Source organism: Coregonus lavaretus (genome assembly GCF_964263955.1).
Source record: "Coregonus lavaretus genome assembly, chromosome: 3".
NCBI lineage: Eukaryota > Metazoa > Chordata > Actinopteri > Salmoniformes > Salmonidae > Coregonus > Coregonus lavaretus.
Genome location: NC_139990.1, coordinates 46,533,706 through 46,544,154, shown reverse-complemented (window position 1 = coordinate 46,544,154; position 10,449 = coordinate 46,533,706). Strand labels below are relative to the sequence as shown.

The 10,449-nt window shown below is 40.8% G+C and overlaps 1 protein-coding gene across 1 annotated transcript; it reads left to right on the top strand.

The window, feature by feature from the left end:
• The first annotated feature begins 448 nt into the window (after positions 1-448).
• Positions 449-8,152, top strand: LOC311106547 (CKLF-like MARVEL transmembrane domain-containing protein 8). The gene is made up of 4 exons (XM_084148925.1): positions 449-613; positions 3,691-3,864; positions 6,222-6,341; positions 6,608-8,152. Exons 1-4 carry the CDS (start codon positions 482-484, stop codon positions 6,692-6,694), a joined length of 513 nt encoding a protein of 170 aa, XP_084005051.1. The 5' UTR covers positions 449-481; the 3' UTR covers positions 6,695-8,152.
• The last annotated feature ends 2,297 nt before the right edge of the window (positions 8,153-10,449 follow it).

Here is a 10,449-nt window from a genome sequence, read left to right as displayed (position 1 = left end):
CTACTGGCTAAGTCTCTCTTCAGTCTTTGGCTGTAGATTGCTCCTGCTCGTGTCATCGGAAAAACAGCACCTATGCAAAACATAACCAACCATACGAGCATGAAAAGGCAATAGTTTCTGGCACACCGATTTGCCTATCATCATAAATAAGTTCCTCTTTATGCAACCACTCTCAACTCAGTGACATTTTGGGAATGGTATAGGGCTAACTGACCAAATTATGTTGAACATACAGTAGGCTTTGTTATACGATGACAGAATAACGTTCAGACAGGTCATATATATTATTATCTAAAATAAACAAAAACGAGTTGTTTCACAACAAATGTACAGAGTTCGCCTACTCAGGAAAGAAGTATTGTCGCCTACTCAGGAAAGACGCGTCATGGCCATCTTTCCCACCTTCCGTTGATTAGAGTTGCACAATTTTTTTCCTTAATTCAGAGGGGCAGGATCCAAAAGCGGTAGATCGAGATTGAAAATGGAAGGCCCAGCGACACCCGCTGTTATAACGTCTACCAGCAGCAGCGCGGAAAACTTTTACACCTCTACTCTGGCTTACGACAGGCACTTTTTTCTTACTGCTTCGGGGCTCCTCGTTTTCGCAGAAATAGTAAGTAGTCAAGTTTCAAGTTTCAAGCTGTAGGCTACGGGATACGCATGGTATACGTCGTCCAAAGAAGTGCTAACTTGCAGGTTCCTTCTCGACAATGCAACAACAATAAGACATAATAAAATATAAGAATACGAACATAAATTAAATGGCTCAGTAGAACAGAATAAACATTTGATAGTAGCATAATTATTATTCAAGAAGGCACATTTTATAGTTCAATATTTACACGTGTATTGGAGAAGGGGGGGGGGGGGGGGGTCAGTGTATAAACTGAGCAGTATAATAAGAGTCTGGTAGCAGCAGTTGTGATGTGTGTGTGTGTGTGTGTGTGTGTGTGTCTGTGTTGGTGTGTGCATGAGTGAGTGCATATGTGCTAAGGTGAGGAGAATCAGAGCAGGTGGTCAGTCCAGTTCAATTGTTCAGCAGTCTGATGGCCCAAATCTAACTGCCTGTAGCTCAGGACCTGAAGCAAGGATATGCATATTCTTGATACCATTTGAAAGGAAACACTTTGAAGTGTCTGGAAATGTGAAATTAATGTAGGAGAATATAACACATTAGATCTGGTAAAAGATAATACAAACATAAAAACATGCGTTATCTATTTTATTTTTTCATCATCTTTGAAATGCAAGAGAAAGGCCACAATATAATATTGCAGTTTAGGCGCAATTTAGATTCTGGCCACTTGATGGCAGCAGTGTGTGTGCAAAGTTTCAGATTTATCCAGTGAAGCATTGCAATACTGGACTATTTTGTATGAAGTCTGCCCAAATGTGCCGAATTGGTCAATTGACACATTTTCAAGTACATAACTATAGAAAACATACAAAAATGATGGTAATAGAAAATGTAAGTTTACACACTCCCAGGAATGTCATACATGATGGATCATTAGCTTATATATTAACTTTCATGCATCTAGATGGCCGGGTGGGGTGGGTGCCGTCTTCACCACCCGCTGGAGGGCCTTGCGGTCGTAGACAGAGCAATTCCCGTACCAGGCCGTGATGCAACCGGTCAGGACGTTCTTGATGGTGTAGGGCTAGTATTTGGAGAGGACCCGGGGCGGCATGCTGTTGTGCCCTCTTGACAAGAGTGGTGGTGTTGTTGGTCCATGACACGTCCTCAGTGATGTGGATGCTGAGGAACTTAAAACTAGTGACTCTCTCTGCTGCAGTCCGGTTGATGTGGATCGGGGCATGTTCCCACCTCTGCTTCCTGAAGTTAAAAATCAACTCCTTTGTTTTGCTGACTTTGAGGGAGAGGTTGTTGTCATGACACCACAATGCCAGTTTACTTACCTCCTCCCTATAGGCTGACTCGTTTTTGTTGGTTATCAGGCCTACAACCGTGTTGTCGTCAGCAAAGTTGATGAGGGAGTTGGTGTTGTGCAAAGCCACGCAGTTGTGGGTGAACAGGGAGTACAGCAGAGGACGGAGGACTCACCCCTGGGGGGCCCCAGAGTAAGAGTCAGTGTGGAGGAGGTGTTGTTGCCAATACTCACAGCCTGTGGTCTGCCCCTCAGGAAGTCCAGGATCCAGTTGCAGAGGGTGATGTCCTAACTGCGACACAAACATATTTGTGTCCAAGTTTGATATAATAATTGATTGAAATTACAATGGCAGTGGCTTTCACCATCTTTCTCACAATAGCTGCCATCAGAATTCATGAAGCGATCAATACTGCTTTGTTGATTAAACAAATTAAACACATTATGATGATCAGACATTTTGTATTGGTCATACCTTGTATCACATGGCTAATTGTACCCTTATCATAGGGGCACATTAGTTCTGATAAAGGGAAGAGTTTGCCATTTGCTGATTTCCAGTACTTTTATACAGATTTGCATACTGTTCAACCTGTATATTTTATGTGCATTTTATACACATTTTGCATAGGCTGCTTGGCCTGTATGACGGTTTTTCACAGACGGTGACGTGACATCGTATTGAACACTGCACTGAAATGAAGGTTCAATTATCTCAAAATGTTCAAGGAAATATAACTGGAGAAAATGAACATAATGTCAACCTACTTCCTGTAATATAGGCTACTTCCTGTAATATAGACTACTTTCTGTAATATAGGCTTTTTCCTGTAAAATAGGCTACTTCCTGTAATATAGGCTACTTTCTGTAATATGGACTACTTCCTGTAATATAGGCTACTTCCTGTAATATAGGCTACTTCCTGTAATATAGTCTAGTAATATAGGCGACTTTCTGTAATATAGACTACTTTCTGTAATTTAGACTACTTTCTGTAACAGACTACTTTCTGTTTAGACAGACAATGGGTCTCAGTACAGTGTTTTATTTTCTCTGGAAAGGGAAGTTGTTTAAAAACAAGGTCAGTTTCATTGTCCCTTTTCCTTCCAGCATCAGGGGAGAATGTGACCAAAAGTCTCCTCTTCCACGTAGGCTAGACAGTCTTTTTTCCTGTGATACGAAGCAACCAATGAAACATTATTTTCTTTTAATAACAGGAAGGGAGGTTTGGAGTGCAACAGAGGACAAAACTTCCCATTATTTACAGTAGCACGCATTATAACAAACTGCATCTATAGATTTATCATAATCAATGTGTTACGACATTCTTTCAGAATGCCGTCAGATCAGATAGGTGTCAGTAAGCTGTGAGGTTAGTTTCTGTTCCAGAAATACAAACTATGAAAAATCACTTGGCAATTATGTTTTATATAGCTGTTGTACTGTTTTAGATGAGAGCTTGCAGGTAAACAGATCACTCTACACTTCAATGGATCCTTTGCAAATGCCAATAAACTGTTATTTTATTTGACTTAGGCTATATTATTTCCTTTCATTGTAATCTCTTTCTACAGTATGCCATAAAGAAAAGCAAAGCAAATGCATTTAAATACACGATAAAGTAGACACCACCAGAGCACAGCCATCACTGACTATGTGTACGTCCCAAATGGCACCCTATTCCCTATATAGTGCACTACTTTTTACCAGAGCCCTATGAGCCCTGTTCAAAAGTAGTGCACAATAAAGGGAATAGGGTGCCATTTGGAATGCTGGCTATGTGCTTCCCTGTCCCCTCAGGTGTTTGGTCTGCTGGTATGGACGCTGATAGCGGGGACAGACTACTTCCGTGTGTCTGCCTTTGGGTGGGTCATGTTTGTGGCCATCTTGTACTGGGTCCTGACAGTCATCTTCCTCATCATCTACCTGACCATGGCTTACAACAGGATCCCTCAGGTCCCCTGGACAACTGTGGTACGACACATACTACGACACATAATACAACAGCACATTATCTGACCAACTTGAAACTTGACTGATTGGGGTTGTTTATTATATAGCTAGTGATTGAATAATTGTGGACTATTTATGTAACTCAAAAGCAATGGAGTGAACTTCCTGGATGGTTTTGGGGAAGAGAGGATTTTTGTGTGCTCCTGACCATGTCTTTATGAATGTGATCAAATGAAGCCATTCTATAATGTGTACTAGCCTACAGTATCTGAACCAGCCAGCCAGGAATCCTGTTGTTGTCATTCTACAGGACCTGTTCTTCAACAGTAGTGCTACAGTGATGTACAGTTGAAGTCGGAAGTTTACATACAGGTTGGAGTCATTAAAACTCGTTTTTCAACCACAAATGTCTTGTCAACAAACTATAGTTTTGGCAAGTCGGTTAGGACATCTACTTTGTGCATGACACAAGTAATTTTTCCAACAATTGTTGACAGACAAAAAAAAATCACTTATAATTCACTGTATCGAAATTCCAGTGGGTCAGAAGTCTACATACACTAAGTTGACTGTGCCTTCAAACAGCTTGGAAAATTCCAGAAAATGATGTCATGGCTTTAGAAGCTTCTGATAGGCTAATTGACATCATTTGAGTAAATTGGAGGTGTACCTGTGGATGTATTTCAAGGCCTACCTTCAACCTCAGTGCCTCTTTGCTTGACATCATGGGAAAATCTAAAGAAATCAGCCAAGACCTCAGAAAAAAATATGTAGACCTCCACAAGTCTGGTTCATCCTTGGGAGCAATTTCCAAACGCCTGAAGGTACCACGTTCATCTGTACAAACAATAGTATGCAAGTATAAACACCATGGGTGTCACGGATTCTGCCGAGGCTGCCCTTCCTCCTTGCTCGGGCAGGCTTCGGCGTTCGTCGTCACCGGAGTACTAGCTGCTGCCGATCTATGTTATATGTTCTACCTGTTGTTGTCTGATTGTTTCACACCTGTTTCCCATCTTGTAATTACTCCGTCCCTATTTAACCCTGTGGCTCCCATTGTGCTCTGTATGTTTATTGTTTTGTGTGTCGTTGGTGAGCGGGTTTATTCCTCCCTGCGTGGAGGTTTACTTGTTTCTTTACGTGTTCAGTAAAGTTACGTTTTCATTTAGTTCTGTGTCCTGCGCCTGACTTCGTCTACCGCATTACACTAACACCGTGACAATGGGACCATGCAGCCGTCATACCGCGTTCTGTCTCCTAGAGATTAACGTACTTTGGTGCGAAAATTGTAAATCAATCCCAGAACAACAGCAAAGGACCTTGTGAAGATGCTGGAGGAAACAGGTACAAAAGTATCTATATCAACAGTAAATCGAGTCCTATATCCACATAACCTGAAATGCCGCTCAGCAAGGAAGAAGCCACTGCTCCAAAACCGCCATAAAAAAGCCAGACTATGGTTTGCAACTGCACATGTGGACAAAGATCATACTTTTTGGAGAAATGTCCTCTGGTCTGATGAAACAAAAATATAACTGTTTGGCCATAATGACCATCGTTATGTTTGGAGGAAAATGGGTGAAGCTTGCAAGCCGAAGAACACCATCCCAACCGTGAAGCACGGGGTGGCAGCATCATGCTGTGGGGGTGCTTTGTTGCACGGGGGACTGGTGCACTTCACAAAGTAGATGACATCATGAGGAAGGAAAATTATGTGGATATATTGAAGCAACATCTCAAGACATCAGTCAGGAAGTTAAAGCTTGGTCGCAAATGGGTCTTCCAAATGGACAATGACCCCAAGCATACTTCCAAAGTTGTGGCAAAATGGCTTAAGGACAACAAAGTCAAGGTATTGGAGAGGCCATCACAAAACCCTGACCTCAATCCTATAGAACATTTGTGGGCAGAACTGAAAAAGCGTGTGCGAGCAAGGAGGCCTACAAACCTGACTCAGTTACACCAGCTCTGTCAGGAGGAATGAGCCAAAATTCACCCAACTTATTGTGGGAAGCTTGTGGAAGACTACCCAAAATGTTTGACCCAAGTTAATCAATTTTAAAGGCAATGCTACCAAATACTAATTGAGTGTATGTAACTTCTGACCCACTGGGAATGTGATGAAAGAAATAAAAGCTGAAATAAATCATTATTTCTACTATTATTCTGACATTTCACATTCTGAAAATAAAGTGGTGATCCTAACTGACCTAAGACAGGGAATTTGTACTAGGATTAAATGTCAGGAATTGTGAAAAACTAAGTTTAAATGTATTTGGCTAAGGTGTATGTAAACTTCCGACTTCAACTGTATGTGGTGTTCTACAGGGTCTGTTCTTCAACAGTAGTGCTACAGTGATGTATGTGGTGTTCTACAGGGTCTGTTCTTCAACAGTAGTGCTACAGTGATGTATGTGGTGGCAGCAGCAGTGGATGCAGCCTCAATCAGCCATGCTGTTAAAGGGCGTCATAACTACAACTGCTGGGTAGCATCCACGGTAAGAAAACCACCTCAGACCACCCAGACATACATTTAAATCACGCCAACTGTGAAAATATACCACAAATATGACTGAGTATTTATGATTAAAGCGATATTAAAATATACAATATTAAAATGCAAGTATATGCCTACAAGTCAGATAAGAGAGGTATGATGCCACTGTGTACCATCCCAATGATATATATTTGGTCCATTTAAGCCTACTCAACTCACACCTACTATTGTACTGAATTTCAATGTTTTCATCTGTCTGTTTTTCAGTTCTTTGCCTTCCTGGTCACGCTCTGCTATGCAGGAAGTACATATTTAAGTTTTCAATCGTGGCGATCGAGGGATGAGGAACAATAACCAATCACAAAGGACAGCTAAAATATATCCGTTATGGTACACATGAAGGATCTTGAAAAGTACAGATGGTTAAGTGCAACAACCACTCCTTCCCTTTGGAATATATTTCTCTTTTATTTTATTTCTGTTCTATTTCTGTTATTTTGGAGTTGTGGTGTGTTTCATCTGTTGGAATGACAGAGCCTGAACCTCAGGGATGTTTTTACTTCTTATGCACTCACATGTTTTTTTATTACATTTGGGGATGAAAATGACTGAAGCTAATAAAGTGGCTATTCTACTGTTCTGAATCTGGAGATCAAAGCTTTAACTCCAATATTAAAATGGATTGGACAGTAATGTTGTACCACACTAGATGGTGCTAAAATACAAGGCTGAGAAACAGGGCTTATGAAGGATATTACAGTGAATTATCTTTTTGATTATTCAAAAAAAGAATCATATACGAATAATATATTTTACTAATAGGAGTCAACGACACTGAACAAAAATATAAATGCAACATGCAACAATTTCAAAGAGTGAGTTACAGTTCATATAAGGAAATCAGTCAATTGAAATAAAATCATTAGGGCCTAATCTATGGATTTCACATGACTGGGAATACACATATGCAGATATGCAAAAGGAAGATACGGGTGTGGATCAGAAAACCAGTCAGTATCTGGTGTGACCACCATTTGCCTCATTCGCATAGAGTTGATTGTGGCCTGTGGAATGTTGTCCCACTCCTCTTCAATGGCTGTGCGAAGTTGCTGGATATTGACGGGAACTGGAACACGCTGTCTTACACGTCGGTCCAGATCTTCCCAAACATGCTCAATGGGTGACATGTCTGGTGAGTATACAGGCACTCTGTTCACAACGTTGACATCAGCAAACTGCTCGCCCACACGACGCCATCTCGCTGTCTGCCATCTCGCAGTCTGCCATCTGCCAGGTACAGGTGAAACTGGGATTCATCCGTGAAGAGCACACTTCTCCAGCGTGCCAGTGGCCATCAAAGGTGTGCATTTGCCCACTGAAGTCATTAAGGACGCCGAACATCAGTCAGGTCAAGACCCTGGTGAGGACGACAAGCACGCAAATGAGCTTCCCTGAGATGGTTTCTGACAGTTTGTGCAGAAATTATTTGGTTGTGCAAAGTTTCATCAGCTGTCAGGGTGGCTGGTATCAGACGATCCCGCAGGTGAAGAAGCCGGATGTGGCGCGTACTCCTGAGTGGCGCAGTGGTCTAAGGCACTGCATCGCAGTGCTAACTGTGCCACTAGAGATCCTGGTTCGAATCCAGGCTCTGTCGCAGCCGGCCGCGACCGGGAGACTCATGGGCGGCGCACAATTGGCCCAGCGTCGTCCAGGGTAGGGGAGGGAATGGCCGGCAGGGATGTAGCTCAGTTGATAGAGCATGGCGTTTGCAACGCCAGGGTTGTGGGTTCGTTTCCCACGGGGGGCCAGTATAAAAAAAAAAAAAAAAAAAAAAAAAAAATATATATATGTATTCACTAACTGTAAGTCGCTCTGGATAAGAGCGTCTGCTAAATGACTAAAATGTAAATGTAAAAATGAGGTACTGGGCTGGCGTGGTTACATGTGGTCTGCGGTTATGAGGCCTGTTGGACATACTGCCAAATTCTCTAAAATGACTTTGGAGGCAGCTTATGGTAGATAAATTAACATGAACTTCTCTGGCAACAGCACTGGTGGACATTCCTACAGTCAGCATGCCAATTGCATGCTCCCTCAAAACTTGTGGCATTGTGTTGTGTGACAAAACTGCACATTTTAGTGTGGCCTTTTATTGTCCCCAGCACAAGGTGCACCTCTGTAATGATCATGCTGCTTAATCAGCTTCTTGATATGCCACACCTGTCAGGTGGATGGATTAGCTTGGCAAAGGAGAAATGCTCACTAACAGGGATGTAAACAAATTTGTGCACAACATATTAAATAAATAAGCTTTTTGTGTGTATGGAACATGTCTGGGATCTTTTTTTCAGCTCATGAAACATGGGACCAACACTTTACCTGTTGCATTTATATTTTTGTTCAGTGTAGATAGAATGAAAACTTGTCAAAAACACTTACTGTACATCATTTGAAATGCTGCCCAGGTTTTGCTTTGTGATGCCTTGAGGGTCCAATACAGGGGGATACATTTTTGCAGATTATTTAGTGAGTCTGGCCTGAATATGCAGTAGTCAAGCAAACACTTTAGGCTCAATGATTAAGGTATAATGTAGCGCTGTTCATGGTTCAACAACTGTATATATATAAATAAATAAATGCACACATCATTTCTTAAAATGTGCAGCCATCCCATTGCAGTATCATCCACATTACACTAAATGCAAATAGAAAAAAATGCATATAATATTTGCCCCATTTAAATCGGTTGTTCCTCAAATTAGCTCGGATTTACTGGGACTAGGACAATGTTTCAAGGAAACACAGCTGAACATTGAACAGCTTCCCAAATGCCAGACTGTAGCTTTAACAAAACACTATACAGCTTGTCATGCAATGCCAGGCTAGAAGGAGAGCATACTTCATAGACAAAATGTTTGATGTTATGAATTGGTATGACATATATACATTCCAGACATTATGGGTGTGTTGGATAGTAACGCTTGGAATTGCCAGGGACATCACGATACGATATTATACATTTACATTTAAGTCATTTAGCAGACGCTCTTATCCAGAGCGACTTACAAATTGGTGATCACAATACTTAGGTGCTGATATGAAATGTATTACGATTCTCACGATTCTACATGTATTTCGATTCTATGCTGTGATTTTATTGTGATTCGATGTTCCAAACATGTTGCTCACTATATGTCTGTGGCAGAGAGACGAGAGAACATGAGAAAAGTAATGGAAATAAAACTGCTGAAAACAAAATGTGCTTCCTATTTAAAATGAAAATGGAGAACAGTCTATGAAGGAAAAATAGAGTTTTGGAGCAGGGATAGCCAACTAGCGCAATAATAGTAGTGTGATATTGCCAATGTGATGCGATACGATATTATTGAAAATAATATCCCGATATGTAACTATCGATTTCTTCCCCCCTTCATCACTATTGGATAGGCGTTTTAACGGTCTTGCAGTTATACATTTAGTTGCTTATTGACACCATTGAGGTAGAGTTTGTTAAGATGACAGATTAGTTTATTGTAGCTTCTGGTTACTACTTTATGTATTTTCTTATCAAGAGGAATACAATGAAATATAATGATTAAAGATGTGCTTTTTATTAAAATGTCCGTAAGTAGATGTAGCAGAAAAGGAACACCCAAAAAAAATACAGTGTGTATAAAATAGTGAAGGTGAAGTACCATGAGTGGAATTGTCTCCCGATAATATTTTATTGTTCAATTAATCAAAGATATATTTAATCCTTTAAATCCCATATGATTATTTCATTTATTGTGATAAATACAACCTCAAATGATGAGTAACAACGCATGTGGTCCGTGACCCACTCACTCAAACGGGATCACCTCACTTGAAGCAGTACAAAATTACTCCCAAAATATTATAAATATTCAAATTCATTCAGTTTAAAATCGCATGAAGCACCCATCAGATAGTGATATTAAAACAGTCCTGTCAGCGTCTATGTCAAACATCCGTCCAAAACATATAGGGTCAGTTTCCTGGACCCAGATTAAGTTTACTCCTGGACTAAAAAGCATGTTGAATGGAGAATCTCCATTGAAAGTAACTAGTCCAGGACTAGGCTTAATCTG

What these genes read in the sequence shown, in the direction of transcription:
- LOC311106547 (XM_084148925.1), top strand. Translation starts at nt 482, where the DNA reads ATGGAAGGCCCAGCGACACCCGCTGTTATAACGTCTACCAGCAGCAGC. An exon ending in TCCTCGTTTTCGCAGAAATA is followed by an intron (nt 614 to 3,690) that starts GTAAGTAGTCAA and finishes CTGTCCCCTCAG; the next exon opens with GTGTTTGGTCTGCTGGTATG. An exon ending in ACTGCTGGGTAGCATCCACG is followed by an intron (nt 6,342 to 6,607) that starts GTAAGAAAACCA and finishes TCTGTTTTTCAG; the next exon opens with TTCTTTGCCTTCCTGGTCAC.